We start from the raw sequence: 21,249 nt of genomic DNA, 5'->3' as shown, positions 1-21,249 counted from the left end.
CTTTTAAAGCCATCCATTTTGGTGGCCATCATTGCTTCCTGTGGGAGTGAGTTCCAAAGGTGAACCATGCACAGCTTGAAGAAGTACCTTTCTTTTCTGCCCTGAATCTTCAAGCAAATCTTTTGCCACACTGTCCTTCTGGGATTCTATATATCAGAACATGTTATTATGCTTGTGGGCTATGTAGCTGCAATCTTATTTCATTTACCTGGTGTGAGTTATTCCCACTGAGCTGCTTCTGAGTAGACGTTATACAGTGGTACCTCAGGTTAAGAACTTAATTCATTCCGGAGGTCCGTTCTTAACCTGAAACTGTTCTTAACCTGAGGTACCCCTTTAGCTAATGGGGCCTCCTGCTGCCGCCACACGATTTCTATTCTCATCCTGAAGCAAAGTTCTTAACCCGAAGTACTATTTCTGGGTTAGCGGAGTCTGTAACCAGAAGCGTCTGTAACCTGAAGTGTCTGTAACCTGAGGTACCACTGTATTGCAAATCCATGGGAAAACACTGACTGCCTACTCTTCTGTCAAATACTATCAAGTATTGCTTGCTTGTGTGGCTGATCCGGTCAAATGTTAACTGCTGCTGCATGTCAGCTGCCAAATTTGGTCAAACATTCACTGCTAGGAGTCAGATAGAGTCAGACTCTTAATAACTGGCTGAAGCAGCTCCTGTAATGAGCAAAGGTTACAACATACAGGGACTTTTTAGTTTAGAAAAAAGGTGAGCAACTGGGGAACATGATAAGAGGAGTAAAAATGATCAAACCCTCCAAGTGTCCCTATTTTCCAAGGACAAGCCTGATTTAGAGAAGCCGTCCCGGTTTCTGATTTGATCCCCGAATGTCCCACTTTCCCTTAGGACGTCCCTATTTTCATCAGAAAAATGTTAGAGGGTATGGTAGAATGTCCCTATTTTCATTGGAGAAATGTTGGAGTGTATGTAGTTATTTGACTCCAGAGCTGTCTGAAGGCAATCCTGTACAGGGAAGAGTTGTTGTTTTTTAATGTTCAATGTTTTATTGTGTTTTTATCTATGTTGGAATCTGCCCAGAGTGGCTGGGGCAACCCAGTAAGATGTGTGGGGTATAAATAGTAAAATTATTGTTATGGAATGGGATGTCCTTATTTTCATCGGAGAAATGTTGGAGGGTATGAATTATGCATGCATGGGTGTAGCCAAGGGGCGCGGACAGGAGCTGCCCACCCAGATCAAGTTAAACAATAGAAATACTTAACCAACTGACCAGATACATCAGTTTTGCCCACCCCATGCATGGCATGAAGTAAGAGGATGGAGGACGTTTCTCTCTCATAACACTTGAATTTAGGGCCATCCACTGAAGCTGAATGTTGGAAGATGCAGAACAAAGGGCAGACCTTAGTTAAACTATGGACTTGGCACCACAAGATGCAATAATGACCATTAAGTTGGATGGTTTTAAAAGGCGGTTAGAGAGAAACTGACGAAGTATAAGACTGCCAGTGGCTGCTGCTGCCCCTGCTTTTTACTGATTTTTAGACAGCATGGGAACATAAATTGATGCTGAAGGCTTACTTCTGAATTGACCTGGGCAGGATTGTACGCGCCAGTTAACTGAACACTCTCCACGTGAAAGAAAGGTCAAGGCTGAAGCTTCACTTACTGCTACTGAGCATGCTCAGGATTGGATGAGGGCAGGACCAGGGCCAGGGGTTGAGCTTCATTGTTTATACTGAGCATGCTTAAAATCAGGTAAGGGCAAAGTGTGGCTTCATTTGCTGCTTACTGAGCCTGTCTAAGAACAAAGGCCGGCAGGTGCTTCTAGGGAGCATGCTCAGGGTGACGTAGTAAGCAAAGGCATGGTAAGGGTAAGGGTAAGGGAGGCGGCTCAGCTCCTGCCACTGCGCACGCTCATAATCAACTGCTGGCACGCATGCGACTTCAGCTCCTGCTACTGCGCATGGCTGAGCTGAACTGAGCATGTTCAGTAGGAATTGGGAGGGCCTCTTCTCCTCTTCCACCTCAGTGAGAGTCGCCTTTTGCTGAGTAGCCCCTGAGGTAGGCCGGAGGGCGAGGGGAAGAATAAAGACCACACACACACAAATGTCAAGGAGAAAGGGGAAGACGCTTTTTGGGCAGCGTGGGATCCTGCCCGTTTAACAGCTGCCTTACAGGCAGAAGTTCAACAGGTGAAGCTTGGATGCAAACGATAAAAACAGACCTGTTGGGCTTCAGCCCGTCACAGAGCTGCTAAAACACTTGCTTGCTAGGCAGTTGTATCTTTTGATTTGTGTTTCCCCACCCCTCAAAATACTTGCAGTCTGCCATATTTGGGTCGGTGGGGTGGGGCTGGGTTTTCCAAGCTGGAAGGTGCAATGATGCAGCTGCGCAAAGTCTCACCTGTTGAATGCCTGGCTGCCAGGTGACGGTTTAAAGGGTAGAAGCGTAGCCTCGGGTGGCCCCAGGGAGGGTAACTTTAATTCTGAATGCTGCAGAATGTGTTTTATCATCTCTTTTTTGTTGTTCTTTCAACTCAGCGTCTGGGAAGAGTAGGATCGCTGTTCCCCGGGAAACGTCTGTTTGCTTGTGGGGATGTTTGCTGGAGACCTTATGGCCTGGTTTGCATGACATGGTAAGCCAAACGGGGACTTTTGAGGACTATGCAAATGTGTGGGTTCCCAGAGAGGAGCGCTTAGCTGCTTGGCTTCTCCCTGGTATTATTCCCCCCACCCCACCCCGATGCTGAGCTTGTCATCTGAACCAAGACCTGTGAGTCTAGGTTGGGATGACGTGCCAAACACTGTCTTAGCTTGGTGCAGCACAAGAGTCAAAAGACGAGGGAAGGAGGGAGCAGAGTGCCTGGGAACGCCTCTCCAGGAGGCAGCACATTTGCTTGGTCCCAGTAAGCTATAGCCTGGCTAATGGTGTTGTGTGAACCAGGCCTCTCCCAACTCTTGATTTTTCTAACTTCCACCTGTGTTTTAATGGCAGGAGGGCCCCTTGGCAATGCAGGTGCCGGCTGCCGGGGTCGCGGGCCTCCGAGAGCGGGTGCGAGAGGCGCTCAAGGCAGATCTCTTGGCTGCAGACCTGAAGTGCAGCTTCTTCGTCTCTGCCCTGCAGAGCTACAAGCGGGATTCTGTCCTTCGGCCCTTCCCAGGACTCTATACCACGGACGAGACCAAGGATTTTGAGGCTTTGGTGAGTAGGTGGTGGGCTCTACTTCACTGGAAGTTTTTAAACAGAGATTGAATGGCCTGGAATGATGATGATGATGATGATGATGATGATGATTGCAGCAATTCCTGCATTGCCAGGGGTTGGACTACATGACCCTTTGTTGTTTAATCATTTAGTCGTGTCCGACTCTTCGCGACCCCATGGACCAGAGCACGCCAGGCCCTCCTGTCTTCGACTGCCTCCCGCAGTTTGGGCAAACTCATGTTTGTAGCTTCGAGAACACTGTCCAACCATCTTGTCCTCTGTCGTCCCCTGACGACATGACCCTTTATATGCCTACAATTCTATGATTCTATCAGTAATTATTATTCACACAGCACATAGTTCAACTAGGGAACTCATGAGAGGGTCTTGTCCCTGACGTTGCCTCTGAAATGCAGCTGAAGGCCAGGAACAAGCTGTTCTCCCCAGCTTGCAGTGGTGGGAGCAGGAATTTCAAAAACAAGCTTCTTCCCTACCCGAGCTTGGAATTGATGTAGGGGATGGGAGGTTGTTTTGCCTGGTTTTCTGCTTGTAAGGGGCTTTGAGATTCCTGCATCTAGTTGGACTGGATGAACCAGAAACAGTACCCCTTTCTGCAAATATCTTCCCATTCTAAGCAGGCAATGGTACCCAGGAGTCGTTAGAGGAGTGATGTTTCGTAATGAAAGATAGTTGAGCTCTGTTGTGTTCTAAAAGAATTCCACCCTTGCCATTTGTGGGGTTGTTCACAGTGCCACCATGCTTGTGGAAATAAATGCCACCAGTTATGAGGATCTGTTAGATGAAATGGTTCAAGTTTGATGGATTGAGGAGAGAACAGGAAGCTGTGTGTGTGTGTGTGTGTGTGTGTGTGTGTGTGTGTCTCCGTCCATGTGGAGTTTGTGTTCCAAGGGGGCGAATAAGAAGGCCTATAGGGTTTGTCCACAGGGATTTGCTTGCCAGCTAATGCCCTGAAGACGTGTGTTGGAGAAGTTGCCTTTCTTTCACCACTAGGGGGGTCTCTGACTGTGTGAGATGCTCAAGGAAAGCCAGCAACCCATGTTTCTCTCTTGTTTCTCTCTCTCAGCTTGCAGATACAAATGCCTTGGTGGGCTTGAAAGAGCTGCTTGAGTTGGCCCAAGATACAGGCACGAGAGGCTGGGAGTTGCTGGGCTGGGTTTTGTCTTCCAAGGCCCTGTGCATACACAGTACAAGCAAAAAGGAGGTGAGAAGCGACGCTGGCGACAACCCAGTTATCGAACGTGTGCAAATGGATCCAAGGAATATTGGAGGTGTCAGGGGTGTCAGCAATCTGCATCTGGGCACAAGGCTGCGGGGGAGAGTAAGCATGTTAAAGCAGAATCTAGACAAATGGGATAACATGTTTTGTTTTAGGGTATTTTTTTTAAAAAAAAAATTAAAATTATTTTTTGGACAAAAGAGAGGACCTGTGAGGTGGTTAACAGATGACAAAAATGCAATGCAGGAGCGAGTCAAACCTATAGCATACACACACACATAATTTTTTTCTTAAATGTTTCAAACCTTTTCACATTAACCATCAAATCAACTAATTACATTGCTTAGTAAGTCAACTCCGCACCCCCTCACCTCAACAGTGTCTTTGCTCAAACCTCTTCTACTACAATATGTCCTCATCGATTACAAAAAGTTAACTGAGCATCAATGAGCCAAAAGCCCAGCAGGGGAGACACTGAAATCTCAGAGGTTACTGAATGCCTTTTAAAAATGCACAGCCTCCTGCTGGCTTCAGCATGGGCCAGGGAAGAGCTGGGGCAGCCCACTGCTTTCAGTATTACTGGGGTACATCTTGTTAAGTGGAGTCCCAAGACTTGGGGGAAGAGCCTTAACTTAGTGGTGGCATACTGCTTTGCAGGTTCAATCCCTGCCTTCTCCAGGAAAGACCCGTGCCTGAAATCCTGGGCAGCTGCTGCTAGTCCGTGCAGACAGTGCTGACCTAGATGGGCCAGGGGAAAACAGCTTCCTATGTTTCTTAAAGATACTATTTTGCTTCCTATGGGGATGATTTCTGCCTTTAAATCAGCTTTTGCCAGCCTGGGGTCTGCTGGGTGCTTCAGAGCACAACTTGCATTAGCCCGGGGGCTGGTGAGAGTTGTAGTCCAAAACATCTAGAGGGCCCTGGATTCTCAAAGCAACCCAGTAACTTCAATATATTTTATTGGCATTGAAGTATAAGAAGATCCAGGAACTGACAGGAGTGCCCTGCGTCCCCGTCCCTGCACCAGACTTCCTGTTTGAAATCACTTATTCCAGTCAAATGAATGCCAAATTTGAAGAGACCAAGGCGGGACGAGACCTCATCTATGCATTCCATGGGAGCCGGCTGGAGAACTTCCACTCCATCGTGCACAATGGGCTACAGTGCCATTTAAACCGGGTAAGGTTTGAGTCTGGGTTGTATTTCAGAATTGAATACATTTCACATCTGGCAACCAGTTCTGGTTTCAGATAGCATATGGGAATAATAAGGAAATCAGCCCTGAGTGCTCACTGGAAGGACAGATCGTGAAGCTGAGGCTCCAGTACTTTGGCCACCTCATGAGAAGAGAAGACTCCCTGGAGAAGACACTGATGCTGGGAAAGATGGAGGGCACAAGGAGAAGGGGGCGACAGAGGACAAGATGGTTGGATAGTGTTTTCGAGGTTACCAGCATGGGTTTGACCAAACTGCGGGAGGTAGTGGAGGACAGGGGTGCCTGGCGTGTTCTGGTCCATGGGGTCACGAAGAGTCGGACACGACTAAACGACTAAACAACAACAACAACAAAGGTTTGAGTCTGGGTTGTATTTCAGAATTGAATACATTTCACATCTGGCAACCAGTTCTGGTTTCAGATAGCATATGGGTAGGCGATGACTTCTGAGGCCCGTTTGAAAACCTCAGCATTCACTTCCGGGTTGTCGGCTTTCGGGTTCTGAATTGTTCAGCTTCTGAAGCGTTCGACAACCGAGGTTCCACCGTAATGTATTTAGCGTTCGCTCTGGAAGTGTATACTTGATTCTGGCCATACTAAGCCTCCTGATGTATATTTTGCTCTAGGCTGCTTAGCTTGGTCAGAAAGCCGCCGCCGGTCAGTTCAGACTGAACTAGGTCTAAATCAGCTTCCTAAAACGCTTCTAGGAATGAGACAGATTTGCTGTGATTGGATATGTTTGAAATGGCTGGCTGCCAGCTTGCAGCCCAGTTCATGTGCAACCCCGTCCTGCTTTTTCTAGACCTCCTTATTTGGGGAAGGCACCTACCTCACCAGTGACCTGAGCCTCGCTCTCCTCTATAGCCCCCATGGCCTCGGCTGGCAGCAGAGCCTGATGGGACCGATCCTCAGCTGTGTTGCCGTGTGTGAGATCATTGATCACCCAGATGTAAAATGCCAGGTGAAAAAGAAAGGTGAGTCTAGAAAAGACTTGACTCGGCGCACCTGCTTAGGCCCCCAGCTCCTGTCAGCCCCCAGCCAGCAGAGCCGTGCTCTCATCAGCCCCATCCTCGGTGCAGCTGTACTGGCAGGTGCTGATGGGAGTTGTAGGCTACAACATCTGGCACCAGATGGATAGCTCAGTTGGTTAAGAGTGTGGGGCTGATAACGCCAAGACTGCAGCTTCGATCCCCATATGGGACAGACAACTGCATATTCCTGCATTGCAGGGGGTTGGACTAGACCAGCCTTTCTCAACCTGTGGGTCCCCAGATGTTGTTGAACTACAACTCCCATCACCCCTAGCTATCAAGGCCAGAGCTCAGGGATGATGGGGGTTGTAATCCAACAACATCTGAGGACCCACAGGTTGAGAACTGCTGAGCTAGACGATCCTCAGGGTCCCTTCCAACTCTACGATCTGGAGGGCACGCAGTTGGGGAAGGCAGGGCTGAAGCAGCCTCACGTGTGATCAGATCATTGGTCCATCTAGCTTGGCTGGGCAACATTTTGTCTCTCGAGAGCCTTGCAGGAACACCTGCTGGAGGTGGGAGGAGCCAGAGTCAAAAGCCAGCAGTGGGAGGGGCCAGAGTCAAAAGGAAGCAGGCCACCGTCCCCTTTTTCTCTAGCTTTTTCTGACCCCCCTTCTCTTCTGTCCAGTAGGCAAGAGGATCAGATAAGCTCTGAACTGCTGGCTTTTGAAATTGCACCGAGGGCCATGTGACGTTAGAGTGAGGGCCACCCTGATCTAGCCCATTACCGTCTCCTGTGAGGCAGTGACTCTCAGAGAGAGAGAGAGAGAGAGAGAGAGAGAGAGAGAGAGAGAGAGAATATGGTCACTCCAAAATCTGTTGCTTGAGGCTGTGAGAGATGCCCTGCTTCAAACCCCTGGAGAGCTGCTGCCAGTCAGAGTAGACAGTAGTGAGCTTGATGGGCCAGTGGTTCGACTCAGTATCAGGGATCTTCCTGTGTTCCTTTGAGATGCCTGCACTTTACTCAGAAAACAGACACAGCAATTCATGGGGCACATGGCAAGACCTGTGCTGGTGACAGGAACTGATCCCTTTGCCCTGAGACCTCCAGGGCGGTTGTATCTTTCACCTCCTTGTCTAAGAGGTCCTCTTCTGCTCATTTTGACCAGATTCTAAAGAAATAGACAAGAAAAGAGCCAGAGTGAGGAACAGCGAAGGGGGCGACGTTCCCCAGAAATACTTTGTCGTCACGAACAATCAGCTGATACGGGTGAAGTACTTGCTCGTCTATTCGCAGAAGCAGCACCGGAGGTAAGTGCCCTTCTGCCACCCTCCCTGCCCCCAAATACCCTGACCAGGGGTGCAAGTGCTTTGTAAGTTCATCTGAAAGCGTGTGCTTCAAAAATGCAGGAAAACCTCTAACATGACGGACAGGACTGTAAGGGATGAGTGTGCAAAACAAGTTGTTTTGCAGTGTTGGCATCGCTCAGAAGACTTCTGCACAAATGCAAAAAAACACAGTTCGCTGCTTTGGTTGCAGAAGTTCAATTTATCTTTTTGTTAACTTTTGGAAAAATGCATATGCAGAATCCTGAACACACACACATTGTACACATAGTAGTATTTTGACATATATATTTTTGCCAGTGGTCTTCAGCACGGGCAACCAAAAGGGGACAAGTATTCAAATGACAATAAAACAGCTTTCAAAATCGGCCATATGAAAATACATTAAAAATGCACACATTGAAAAGACACAGTATGTGCCCAATGGGCCAGTGTGTCTGGCTGTTAACCAGAAGGTTGGCGGTTCAAGCCCATCCAGGGACAGCTGTGAGCAGAATTCTTGCATTGCAGGGGGTTGGACTGGATGATCCTCAGGGTCGCTTCCAACTCTACAATTCTATGTTTTAAAAGAGCCATTGCGGCCATATCTAAACCAGCAGCAAAGCTTTGGCCTGGGCATATAATCACATTGCGGGGGGTAGGGGCTTTGAAAAGTTGCGCCTCCTTGTGGCTGGATGTAGTTATCGCTGTCTCTTTTTTCTCTCTAGGCCTGCTAGCCAGTCGTGGGTCTCTAAGCATCGCTTTGCTATCATGATGAGCCTGTATCTGCTGCTGCTGGTTGCCATTGGGGCTAGCAACTCCCCAGCTTTCCTCTACTATTGGAACAGGGTTTTTGACTTAAAACAATGAACTTGTGGGGATGGGACAGGGCTGCTGACCCTCACCATATGCCTTAATATTGAGCCTTCATGAAACTTTCCACTCTGAAGCTGGGGGGGCCCTCTGGGGGCTGGGGTAGGACGTTTCAGCTGCCTTAACTTTCCCGGCACAGCTATTTCATATCTCTCTGGTTTTGCCTTGCTTCTCTGAACACGAGTCAAGTAGGTGGACCCTCCTTAGCTTAAAGATGGAGCAGGACAATGCAGGTGACAGGAAGTGCAGAAATCCTGCAGAACAGGGACTGGCAAGACTTAAGGGTGGGCTCCCATGTCTGTAATCACTAGCAAGAGCTTCAATGCCCTGTGCAAGTAAGGGTGATGTTCTTCATCTCAAACCTCCCCCTTGCACTCTTTTCTGATTTGGGCACTGGAAAGAAATTTCCTGAATTCTCTCTCTCCCCCCTCCATAATACCATATAAATGACGGAAGAGCTGAGTCAGACCAGATGCCCTTTTGCCCAGCAGCCCTTCTTACAGTGGCCACCTGCATGCCCCAATGAAAAGTTTAGAAGCAGGACCCATGTGCACTTTCCTGCCTGACTTGTGATTGCCAGAAATTGATGCTGAGGCAATCCCTAGCTAGACAGACTCACCTAAGGCACCTTCCTGTGTCCTGATTTGGCCCAAGGCAACATAAGAGCCCTGTCAGAGGAGGCCCAACTAGCCCAGCTGCCTGTGCTTGCAGTGTTCAACCAGATACCCCTGAGAAGCATGCAAGTAGGAATGAGCGCAACTCTGGGTGTGAGAAAGAAGACAAGAGACCTTGTGTCCCTTGAAACATGATTTCCACTCCAGCATTCGCCTGCCAAATGCCCAAGTCAGAAACACGTTCCTAGTCTGAGAGCAAAGGCATGCAGTCTGCATCCTGTTGCTTCTCCTCAACTGCTGGGCTCCCCCTTCCTTTGTGCTTTTCCCTGTTCCTCTTTCTCTTGCTTCTCCCTGTGACCAGCCTGCTGCCGCCCTCCTTTCAGCTGGTTGGGGCTTATCTTGCGGGAACACCTTCCTCAAAGGAGGAGAACCATCTCTCTCCAGAAAGTCCCCTTTTCCCCAAAGCGAGGCAACAGTGTGTGGAGCAGCGTCTGCCCTCAAGCAGAGAGGCACAGGTGGCTCTCGGAGCAGCAATCTGATCACCTGGCTCAGAGGGATGGGACCCTGGGGCCCTCCAGATGTTGTGGGGCTCCAGCTCCTATCATCCCTGACCATTGGCCCTGCTGGGGAGCTGCTGAGAGTCTAAGAGCCCCTGCAGGAACGCAGGGTTTCCACCTGTGATCTGACTGTAGGAAAAAACCACACGCCGGCTGAGCACTGGAAGAGATATTGCAAATGGCAAGATCACCTCCGCTGCAGCTCAGGACGGTAACACCCGTAAGAGGCAGAGGGTGGCTCAAGTTGCGAAGGTGGAAAAATAAGTAAATGGACTTCTTTCGGTTTGGACTTTGCAAAACAGACCTTCTGGGTGAATTTTGCATTTGCCTTCCTGGTTTTATTCTGCGTAGCAGCCGCTTTACAAACCACACACCGAGGGCAGTTGGTTCGAGTCCCCTCTTCTCCACAGGCCTTTGGGCAAATCACTTGTCAACACCAGCCCTCCATTGATAAAATGGGAATTGTGGCGGCCTACCTCGCAAGCTTGTTGTAAAGGCAATTGCAATAAAGGCTCTCATGCACTTTGAACATTAGAACTGCGACATATGCGTGGTAAGTCATGACGCTCCTATTTTGAGGGTGGGGAGAGGGCTGCCCTGAGACACTAAGCTCCAAGGAACTGTTCATCTAAGCCCCCAGGGAGTGAGCTGGGTCTTCGTATATGCTAGTGGTGGGTGGGGGCAGAGGGAAGAGTGGGCAGGCCAACACATTTGCCTCTTAACCCTGGGGCAGTTGGGTACATTCCAGCCATGCCAAAGGCAGAGGTTTCTGGACGCACCCACTTACCCATCTTCCTTCATCCAGGCAGTAATAATAATAATAATAATAATAATAATAATAATAATAATACAGCAAATTTTATTATATGGTCACAGACCCAATAATGGTTAATAGTAATAATAAAACTAGAACAAAAATCATGCTACCCCAAATAAAGCATAATATAATTTCTGAAAACGTATCCAATTGGCCTAATACAGCTTTAAAAATTGACATTGCACAATGTGTTGGGTCTCAAGTGGCCGCATTTTGTTCAGGATGATTGTGGGACACAGTTCGACCCTCCCCACTCCCAAATGTTTAACAACAGCTTGACATCTTAAATTCCATTTATGCTGAGGTCTCAGTACAAATGGGGTTTTAGAATCTGAATGCCCCACTCAGTGTTTGCTGGGGCCTGCTTCATACATGCCTGTCCATCGCTTGATGCCTGTGGCATAAATTGGTGACTTGCGTGTGCAGGAACTGTTCAACCCATTAGCTCAGTGGCAGAGCATCTGCTTTGCATCCAGAAGGCTCCGGGTTCCAGTCGCAGTCATCTCCAGGCACAGTTGGCGGCAATCCCTGCCTGAAATATTGGAGAGCTGCTGCTGGTAAATGCGGACGATACTGTGCTGGATTCACCAAGTGTGTGACTTGGGATCAGGCACCCTCCTATATCCCTAGATCACCTTAAACCTAGTGCAGCTTAAGAGAGTTGGTCCAGATATTTAGTCCTCAAGTGCAAAGTTAAGACAGGTGTAGCAATTCAGGTGTTCTGCCTGCATAAGTGAGCTCACCCTGAGTTTCATCCCTCCCAGAGGGTTTTCCCCTCTAGAACACAGTGTGCATAGTCCCTCCGTTGGAAACACTTGACGGCACCTGACCCTGGTCATGAGAGTCTTTATGGTTCATCTCTGAAACAGATGCAAGTTTTTTCTCCTGGTGGGCCACCGTCGCTTTCAGGTTCCTGATGCACAGTTTCATGTCCTCTCGAAAGGACGGGGTGTAAAGGCCGTAGACGATGGGATCCGTACAAGTGTGCAGCAGGCCGAAGAGGAAGAGGAAGTGGTTGATGTACTCCGGCATTCTGCGGATCATGTCAGGCTGGAACCAGTACCACAAGCCCAGGAGGTAATAAGGGGTCCAGCAAACGATGAAAGAAGCCACAATCACAACCGTCATTCGGAGTGTCTTCATTCTGGCCTTGGAGATGTGGTCGTCCTTCCCTCTGGCGAGACCTGTGGGAGAGGCTCAAAGGAATCAGTTGTGGGGCAAAAGGTTGCTCTCTTCTGAATGAAATGCAGGCCCCACTCTGGGCTGGAGTGATCCAAGAGCAGGTGGGGCAGATAAAAACAAGACGGGGCCCCTCTGGACGGGTGATGACGTCGTTGCTTTGCAGTTGTATTCTGTATAGCAGAGGTTTTCAACCTTTGAGTCCATGGCTCCCTTGACCAACTACATTCTTTCTGCGGCTCCCCATGCTCTGAGCCTCAGAAGCCCAGTTATGTCACTCCTTGCTAGGCTTGCCATACGTCAGGAAAATTCCAGACGTGTCCTGGTTTTCAGGTGTAAAAATGGTGTTGGGGAATTTTGCTGAATCGGCAAAATCTCAGGGGAAACCCAGATGTAAAAAAACCCCAACTTTGTGGGTTTCAGGAATTTTACTACTCCTTGCCTGCAGAGCCAGCAGTCCCTCACTCCTTTTCGAACACCCTCCCTTGTGGAGTGTTCCCTCAGCCTCCTCTTGCTCCTCTCTCCATGCAGCTGCCGCCACTGCCCCTGGTCTCTGAGCCGCCACCCCAAAGAGAGGTGCCTCCTCATGCCACCCCACAGGGGCCTAGGAAGAGGGTGCCCCTAGCTCTAGCAGTCTGACGGAGACTAACCGAAGGGGAACCCCGTTGTCAGGCACCATTCACTCAGGGAGCTTGTAGCCAGGGCTGTTGTAACAAACAGCTACACAAGCCTTTGGGAGGCAGAGATGCATGAGGGCATCAGAGAAGGGAGGGAAGGAAAGAAGGACAGAGGCCAGGGTTGCCTGCGGCACCCCTGACCATCATTCAAGGCACTTCAGGGTGCCACAGCACACTGGTTGAAAACCACTACTGTATAGGGTTGCCAGGCCGGGAGCATCCCAGACCCTGAAATTGCAGGGGCCAAACCTGAGCTTCAGGGGCAGCCCCTGGTGAGTCTTCCTCTGTGCTCCCTTCCACCCTGGAAATGGAGGTTAATTGGGAGAGGGGTGGAGGAAGAGGAGGAGGACAGATCCCTCCAGGTAGTTGTGCAATACTTTGCAGGCTGCTCCTGCTGGACTGAAGCTTACAAGATGCACACGTAGACTTAAGTCACCTGGATATTCAAGCCCTCCCCTGGAGGGGGCCAGGCAAACCTGGAGAGTTCAGGTTAGTCCCAGAGGTCTGGCAACCCTATTCCTGTAACATGTCATCAAGGCAATACTAGTGCATTAACGGTGGATTTATACTGGACAATCCACACACCAATCTGCTTTAGTAGTCGTGTGACACTTCCCCAACATTACCATATTATTGCCATCCTGTGCTATAGCTCACCAAAAGTGGGACAAAAAAATTTTAATTAGACCAGAACATTTGTGGCATGAAAAGTTTCAGGTTTTCTGCAGGAAGTTATGAGACGTGCACTGACTGGAAGCAAAGCTGAAACTCTTTTCGGGTGAAAACAGTATCGGAAGTACGGTTGTATATAACTGCCCCAACACCAACATGAGCACAAATCATCATGAATGTGCAATAAAAAAGACTATCTGGAGGGGCCCATAGAGCTTTTCCCATTGGAGACATGGGTCTTCAAGTGTCTACCTTGTTAGGGTTCACTGTTGTTATAAATGCATTTGCTGTGTTTGTGTTTTTAACTGCTTTTAAATATGTGCAAATCACCTTGAGACAATTGTTCAGAAGGCGATTAATAAATCACAGGTGGTAATAGTAATAATAGGGGGCAGGGGAAGGAGAAGTAATAGTAGTAGTAGTAGTAGTAGTAATACAGGCACTATCCTCAGCCATTTCGTAGCAATAAGGTCAGTGCCAAACCATGAGAACAAGGCAGAAAAATGGAAGGCTGTTTTTCAGGGGAAGAGAAACCTTTCGAGAAACTGGGAAAACACAAGCCGAAGGGCATTTCCTTGTTCCTACCCAATGCAGTTGAGGGGAGGCCAACTCACCTTTGTTAATTTTCAGCTGCTTGCTGATCTCAAATAAGATGCGGACATAGCAGACGACCATCACGGTCAGCGGGGTGACATAGAGGGTGGTGAAAGTGAACATGTTGTAGGTGGTCTCCTGCCAGTGCTCTCTGAAACTCCCATGCGTCACGCACTGGGTGAAATTGACGCCCGGGATGGTGTAGAGGTGGAAAAGGAAGAGCTGAAATGGAAAGGTAAAACAGTCTAATAATATACACACTTAAATTAATTTGCACACATGTATTGGTTTGTTATTATATTAATTATCAATGCATTATTATTTATGTACAAATATGCAGCACTCTGAGATTTGAAATACTGCGCGGTACATAAAGGCTTGTAAATAATGCATAATGACACACACACACAGCTAAAAATAACGGTGGGTTATTTTAGGCAGCTAAAATAACCCACCGTAAAAGAAGGCATCGGTTTTCCCCCTTCTCCCTCCCCGCCCCCAAATAAATTCAGGATGGGAAAAGGTCAGAAGGATGAAATTAGTAATAATGACATTCTAAATGCCAGCATTCTCCGTTTCAGCCTTCATGCTCAAACACTGCATGATTCAGAAATCATGTATCTAAGGAAGCTGTTCCCCATGAGGCCGCTTTTATAGAGTGTTCACACATTATGTTCCAGAAGTGCACAATCTCTGTGTACCTCTTTACACAAATCCTTGAGCTGTGCATTCAGTATGCAATCTGTGCACCTGTGTACAGTGGTGCCCCGCAAGACGAATGCCTCGCAAGACGGAAAACTCGCTAGACGAAAGAGTTTTCCGTTTTGGAGGTGCTTCGCAAAACGAATTTCCTATGGGCTTGCTTCGCAAGACGACAATGTCTTGCAAGTTCCTGCTGGTTTTTTTTCCCTTCCCCCCTTTTTTCTAAGCTGCTAAGCCGCCTATCAGCTGATCCGATCAGCAGATAAGCCACTAAAAGCCGCTAATAGCGCTAATCCGCTAATCCTTCAATGGGCTTGCTTCGCAAGACGAAAAAACCGCTAGATGAAGAGAATCACAGAACGGATTCTTTTCGTCTTGTGAGGCACCACTGTACTCACTAACAGAGATGAAAAAATGAATAAGTGCATACTCTGTCACACAAACGCTTGTAAACGTGTACAGACAGCTTGTACTTGTGTTCTGTGCAGTGCATGAACAAGCCTGATATATTTCGGGTGTCGTGTTTATATTTCTGCTATGAACGTTGTATTTCAGTATCCTGGCTGATGAAAATAGTGACATTACCCCAGCAAAATACTCTGTTAGATCCCTGCAAGAACGACACAGGAAGCGAATTAAATAGGCAACTGTGGCGATGCACCGAAATGTATACAATCTCTTACTTGGGTTCTGGCATTGTGGGGAGGGAGGGAGGGAGGTGCTTGTCATTGTTTGGTTTTGTATTTCTCACTGTATTCCATTACTGTTTTGTGGCTTGGTACAATATGTGCGAGACGCGGGTGGCGCTGTGGTCTAAACCACAGAGCCTAGGGCTTGCCAACCAGAAGGTCGGCGGTTCGAATCCCCACAACGGGGTGAGCTCCCGTTGTTCGGTCCCAGCTTCTGCCCACCACGCCGTTCGAAAGCACGTCAAAGTGCAAGTAGATAAATAGGTACCACTCCTGCGGGAAGGTACCGGTAAATGGCGTTACCGTATGCTGCTCTGGTTCTCCAGAAGCAGCTTAGTCATGCTGGCCACATGACCTGGAAGCTGCACGCCGGCTCCCTTGGCCAATAAAGCAAGATGAGAGCCACAACCCCAGAGTCATCCATGACTGGACCTAACGGTCAGGGGTCCCTTTATCTTTACCTTACAATATGTGCACCTCCCTGAACAAGCCTTCTGTCCTGATGGATTCCTACCTGGGGAGCGGCCAGCAGGATGCTGAGGATCCACGCGACAGAGAGCATGATCCGGTTGCGGCGGCTGGAGTTAGCAAACGAAAAGGGGTGCAGGATAGCAGAGTGCCGGTCCAAGCTGATCACCACCAGCACCAGGGCTGCCGAGTACATGGCAAAGAGCTTGAGGAAGTTCAGGAGCCTGCACAGGGCATCGCCAGCATACCACTGGACTGTGATATTCCACACAGCATCCAGGGGCATGACGGTCATTGTGACCAGCAAGTCGGCCATGGTCAGGCTCAGGATGAGCAGCTGGACGTGGGATTTCCGTCTCTTCCTCGTGACGCTGTACAAGACGGCAAGGTTGCTGCATGCTGCAATGACGAAGAAGCAGCCCGTGATGACAACTCGAGCTTTGGCAGCGAGTGTGAAGGTTGGCTCCACCCAGCCCTTTGGGCAAACCACAGATGCAGAGATGTTCTCATCCACAACGTGGCATCTTTGTGGGTGATTCATCAGGTGTTCTCTGTCTGTCATTACCTGAAGAAAATCATCATCATAATCTATTATTATTATTATTTAATTTATTGGCTCTATCTATCTGGGGATGCGGGTGGCGCTGTGGGTTAAACCACAGAACCTAGGACTTGCCGATCAGAAGGTCGGTGGTTCGAATCCCCACGTCGGGGTGAGCTCCCGTTGCTCGGTCCCTTCTTCTGCCAACCTAGCAGTTCGAAAGCATGTCAAAGTGGAAGTAGATAGATAGGTACCACTCCGGCGGGAAGGTAAGCAGCGTTTCCGTGCGCTGCTCTGGTTCTCCAGAAGCGGCTTAGTCATGCTGGCCACGTGACCCGGATGCTGTATGCCGGCTCCCTCGGCCAATAAAGCGAGATGAGCTCCGTAACCCCAGAGTCGGCCACGACTGGACCTAATGGTCAGGGGTCCCTTTACCTTTATCTATCTATCTATCTATCTATCTATCTATCTATCATCTATATGTTATACACAAATAAGATAACATGGCATCCCACCACCCCCATAACAGGTATTGGGTTGTATATTAACATGAATGAATCTCATCAGTCCATATGGGTTATCCAAATGCCCAGGATATAATGTTCCAGGTACAGTACAAAAGTCCTAGAATCATAGTTCTGTAGAGTTGGAAAGGACCCCCAGGGTCATGTAACTCAAGCCCCTACAATGTGAGAATCACAGCTAAAGAATCCCCGACAGGTGGCCACCCAACCTCTGCGTAAAACTTCCAAGTCCACCCACTTCTCAGGTAGTCCATTCCACTCTTGAACAGCTTTTGTAGTTGGAGTCAGTCAGGACCCCACCTCCACAGACCAGGGGAAAGGCCTGCAAGGCAGGGAGCAGGTTTTCCAGGACTCACAGCCGACATGGTCTGGTTGGCCACTGTGAGAATGGGATGCTGGACTAGATGGGTCACTGACTTGGTCCAGCAGGTTCTGATTCTAGCAGAGAGAAACACAGTAGTGTGTGTGTGTGTGTGTGTGTGTGTGTGTGTGTGTGTGAGAGAGAGAGAGAGAGAGAGAGAGAGAGAGAGAGAGAGAGAGAGAGAGAGAGAGAGAGGAGTTTGCTGGATTATTATGGAATGGGGCTGATAGACAATTCCCAACCAATGACATTGTTTATTTGGATGATAGGTTTGGCAGGGAAGGCTGAATCTGGAAGTTAGGGAGGGCAAATGGACAACCCACCAACATATGTATATCTAAAATCAGCAAGGTAATGAAGATGAGGGCATCTTTTGAATGCGCACCATCCTGCCAATTCTATCTTCCCTTCTGCTCAACATGATGGCATCCATAATTATTCTCAAGCTCCGTCGTTGTTCACAGATGGGAAGAACAGGTTATGTGTGGGTGTTGGCTGACGTACACATACACGCGCACAAACGCGCACACACATCCTTTGCGAATCTGGGGAAAAAATAGGTTCTTAATTAAGATGTCTCTTAATTAAGATGTTCTGATCTGGCAAGGGAGATTTACGTGTCTAGCCAGCAATATAGTCTTCAGCCCCCTAGTGAATTTGCTGGATGCACCTGAGGCATTTCAGATGCTCAGTCCGTCATGGGGCTAGGAGCCAGGCACAACGAAGTGCAAGGAGAGGGGGATTGGGGCCTGTGTCTTTAATAGCAGTCAGGTATGGAGTACTGCCATAAGTTCAACAGTGGGGTGGGGACTTGTTTGGCTCCACAGGTCAAATCCTTATGAGGATCTGCTTTGCGGGGCCAGATTTGACAGGTGGGTGGCTGCCAATCACACGACAGCATACCGAGCCACACCACCTCCCTTGCCACCCACTCCACCCACCCTGCTTCGCACCCTCCTTAACTGTCCCTGAACTCTGGTAATTTGTTTATTTATTGTTTTATTGCATTTAAACCCCACTTTTCTTCCAAGGAGCTCAAGGCCCCTTCTTCTCTTCATCCTCATTTTATCCTCACAACAACCCTGCGAGGTAGGTTAGGCTGAGGGACTATGGCTGGCTCAAGGTCACCCAGTATTATATGTCTCCTGCTGGTCTGAACAGAGGAAAGAGATTGTGTGTGTGTGTGTGTGTTTGTGTGTGTAGAAACCAGCCTACTGACTCTGGCATGAGACTCACCCACTTGGGCTGAAATAAGTCCGCCACCCCTGCTTTAATTTAAAATGTCCTATGGCCCCATTCAGGCCCCGATTCCTGCCTCCCCTTCCTTTCCCTTGGTTCTGCGCTCACGGTAGACACATTGTCTACCTCTAATGTGATTCTGCACAGCCTCTAATGTAATTCTGCACAGGTCTACTCAGGTGCAAGTCCCATGAAGTTCAATGGGACTGATTCCCCAGCTGAGCAGGCATAGGACTGCAGCCTTAGGAAACAAGCAGGGAATCCTTGAAGCAGAGCCAGTTTTGAGAACTCGGCGCTTACTGCGTCTCAATCAATAAAATGACGTACTGAGCTCAGTTCTAAAATTCCAGTAAGCGAACGTAAAAATCCCAGTAAATGCCAATTTAAATCTGAGTGCATACTCATGGCTCCATCAATCAGAACTTCCAATGACAGTCCATCTGAGGGAGTTTGCGCCACTGTCCAACAGCTCTTATTGCCTGGAAGTTCCTCCTAATGGTCAACTAAGGCTGCATAGACACCAAGCATTTAAAGCACACACACACACAAAACACACACACACAGCTACAGTTACCAGCATCCTTAACAAACGACAGTTCCCTGGATTCTTGGAGGAGGGGAACATGCTTTAAATATGGTAAAATGTATGGCTCCTCAACAACAATACTCTCCCCCCCCCCTTTCGAATTAGAAAAAATAAGAATCTACAGCATCACATGTCACACTAAATCACCTATATAATAAATGGATGATATCAATAATCAGAGTGGACAGCTTGATATCACCCAAGTCTAATAAAAATATGAGCCATCATACTTATTTAGAGAATGGGGGCTGCAATAGCTGTACTAGGGGAGAAAGGGGTAAGAAATGAGAAAAGGAGTCAATGATAAAGTAAAATAAAACGACTGTTTTCTGTCGATAGTTTTAAATACATTGAGAGTAGGAATTCTACCGTTTCTATACAGTACAGAAATATTAGCAAAACAAAGGACGCTTAGCTATCTACTTCACATATATAAATAAGAGGCTAACATGCTTTTGCTATCATGTAAGTGAAATTGGAAATAAGGGACTTTTAAAGAAATCGACTTTTTTTTTTTAAAAAAAAGAAAAGTAGGAAAAGGACCAAGCTGATCAACAGCCCGACCCTCTCTCTGCATAAGAAGACAATTTGGCTCAGTTCTACAGGGTTTTACCCCCAAGTTAAGAGCCCCATCATATTCAGGCTCTTTCTCCCGTAATTGGCAAGTCTCTAAAACAAAAGTCAGCAAGGCATTTCAAAGGCAATCAGGAGCCCAGTCCCGGTCCGAGTCCCGCTATTGTACCTGCACATGTCCTTGAAAAGAGAGACAAGAAAAGGCTGCCCGGTTTCGTTTCCTTCCCTGGCTGGTGCCAAGTCTTACCAACCGGCTCTCCGCAGTGCCCTCAGCACCGCATTTCTGCTCCTGGGTGGCATCTGAGACGGGAAAGGTGAGCTGGGAAGCTGGCAGTTCTGCCCTAGGACTTTCTCTGCAGGCAAAGGAGATGCCATCCCAAGAGTCTCTGCCTGCCTCGGCTCCTGCCACCGGCTTTGGAGTCAGTCGCCTCCAGGCCCCCCCCCTTAAGCCTCCCCCCAGCTTTGCGGGAAGCGCAAAGAGGCTTTGTCAAAGCACAGAGGCTGCGAAACCGTGCAGAGGACGCGATGCCACAACAGAGTGGGTTTGCAGAGAGCGCTTCAGGCAGGCACGCAGGCAGGCAGAGATGCTCTCTGCAGTAACAGGCAACATTTTAGGTTATATGCTTAGTGCTGCCGTTCAGGTTGGCAGATGTAGGAAGAAATCAAAGCTAGGGACATGCACAGGGACTACTGCCCTCCTCCACTCGCTGCCCCCACCCCCCACTGCGCCTTGAGTTTAGGACGGGGAAGATACTGGCTTCGCTTTGAATTTTAATGCAAAGCTGGCGAATTCGCACTTCCTAATTCACACCACTAGCTATCCTTTGAAATCTGCACTGACCCGAATGTTGCGATGCAGGTATCCGACCGATGGATATGTAGAAAAATGTGGATCTTAGGGGGAAGTGTGCAGGAAAAAGGTTTCTGTCTGTCAAGATAATGTACGAAAATGCATTAGCCTAGGGGGAATTGCTTGCAGAATTGTGCATGGAAATATGTATACCTTTGGAGAAATTTGCACTGAAATGCTGGTGAATTTTCATGAGGAGATTAAAGAAAAATTCGCAAACTTCTCTGAGTTGTTTTTTTCCTGTTAGAAGACACACACACACACAATTCCCCTCACAGAGCTACAATTTCCAGAGTGGTTTAACAATCAGCCCCACTTCTGGGAATTCACCACCCTGAGCAAACTACAATTCCCAGGTTTCTTTGTGGGAAGCCATGACTGCTTACAGTGGGATGATACTGCTTTCTGTGTCTAGTGCAGATGGAGCCAAAGTTTGGGGGAAACAATAAGCTTTTAATTTTTAATGGAAAGGTTTCCACCCAGCCTGCCTTCAGGTCACCTGCCTGCCCTGTGCCATTTCACCTCTGGGCCCTCTCCTTATTCAGTTCCTCGACTTGCCAGTGCTCCTAGTGACCCCCTGAGACCACCTTTCCCACACACTGCCTCCTTGTCAGGTGTTTGGCTGCTGTTTCAGGCAGGGATTTTCCAGCCCTATCTGGAGATGCTGTTTTATTGCACCTGGGGCCCAGATCTTCTACCACAGAGCAACGGTCCTTACACACAGGACGTGGCTGGCAAGATGTTGAGCAGTCTTCACTTGGGTCCATTCGCTGAAATGCTTTGCTATTTAGGTGCTCCA

General features: G+C 48.4%; 2 protein-coding genes across 4 annotated transcripts; one reads left to right on the top strand and one right to left on the bottom strand.

Moving 5' to 3' along the window:
• The first annotated feature begins 1,891 nt into the window (after positions 1-1,891).
• Positions 1,892-10,515, top strand: PARP16 (poly(ADP-ribose) polymerase family member 16). 3 transcript variants are annotated; one of them, XM_081170301.1, is made up of 8 exons: positions 1,892-2,041; positions 2,521-2,615; positions 2,975-3,181; positions 4,269-4,406; positions 5,394-5,600; positions 6,440-6,611; positions 7,778-7,919; positions 8,663-10,515. In XM_081170301.1, the coding sequence occupies exons 2-8, from the start codon at positions 2,613-2,615 to the stop codon at positions 8,802-8,804; spliced, it is 1,011 nt and encodes a 336-aa protein (XP_081026427.1). In that variant the 5' UTR covers positions 1,892-2,041; positions 2,521-2,612; the 3' UTR covers positions 8,805-10,515. The 3 variants fall into 3 exon arrangements, with proteins under 3 accessions (XP_081026427.1, XP_081026429.1, XP_081026428.1); XM_081170302.1 differs by having other exon boundaries at positions 2,035-2,172; XM_081170303.1 differs by lacking the exon at positions 2,521-2,615 and having other exon boundaries at positions 1,943-2,041.
• A 131-nt stretch (positions 10,516-10,646) lies between these two features.
• Positions 10,647-20,628, bottom strand: LOC308573414 (gonadotropin-releasing hormone II receptor-like). The gene is made up of 4 exons (XM_081170300.1): positions 19,770-20,628; positions 15,823-16,341; positions 13,938-14,139; positions 10,647-11,979 (listed from the first exon to the last, which is right to left on the bottom strand). The coding sequence occupies exons 2-4, from the start codon at positions 16,336-16,338 to the stop codon at positions 11,573-11,575; spliced, it is 1,125 nt and encodes a 374-aa protein (XP_081026426.1). The 5' UTR covers positions 16,339-16,341; positions 19,770-20,628; the 3' UTR covers positions 10,647-11,572.
• Positions 20,629-21,249: the final 621 nt, after the last annotated feature.

This window comes from Podarcis bocagei, assembly GCF_964188305.1.
Source record: "Podarcis bocagei genome assembly, chromosome: 14".
NCBI lineage: Eukaryota > Metazoa > Chordata > Lepidosauria > Squamata > Lacertidae > Podarcis > Podarcis bocagei.
This window is presented reverse-complemented; position numbering and strand designations above follow the sequence as displayed.

What these genes read in the sequence shown, in the direction of transcription:
- PARP16 (XM_081170301.1), top strand. An exon ending in ACAGTACAAGCAAAAAGGAG is followed by an intron (nt 4,407 to 5,393) that starts GTGAGAAGCGAC and finishes TTGGCATTGAAG; the next exon opens with TATAAGAAGATCCAGGAACT. An exon ending in TACAGTGCCATTTAAACCGG is followed by an intron (nt 5,601 to 6,439) that starts GTAAGGTTTGAG and finishes TGCTTTTTCTAG; the next exon opens with ACCTCCTTATTTGGGGAAGG.
- LOC308573414 (XM_081170300.1), bottom strand. Translation starts at nt 16,338, where the DNA reads ATGACAGACAGAGAACACCTGATGAATCACCCACAAAGATGCCACGTT. An exon ending in TCCTGCTGGCCGCTCCCCAG is followed by an intron (nt 14,140 to 15,822) that starts GTAGGAATCCAT and finishes TTTCCATTTCAG; the next exon opens with CTCTTCCTTTTCCACCTCTA. An exon ending in GCAGCTGAAAATTAACAAAG is followed by an intron (nt 11,980 to 13,937) that starts GTGAGTTGGCCT and finishes CCTCTCCCACAG; the next exon opens with GTCTCGCCAGAGGGAAGGAC.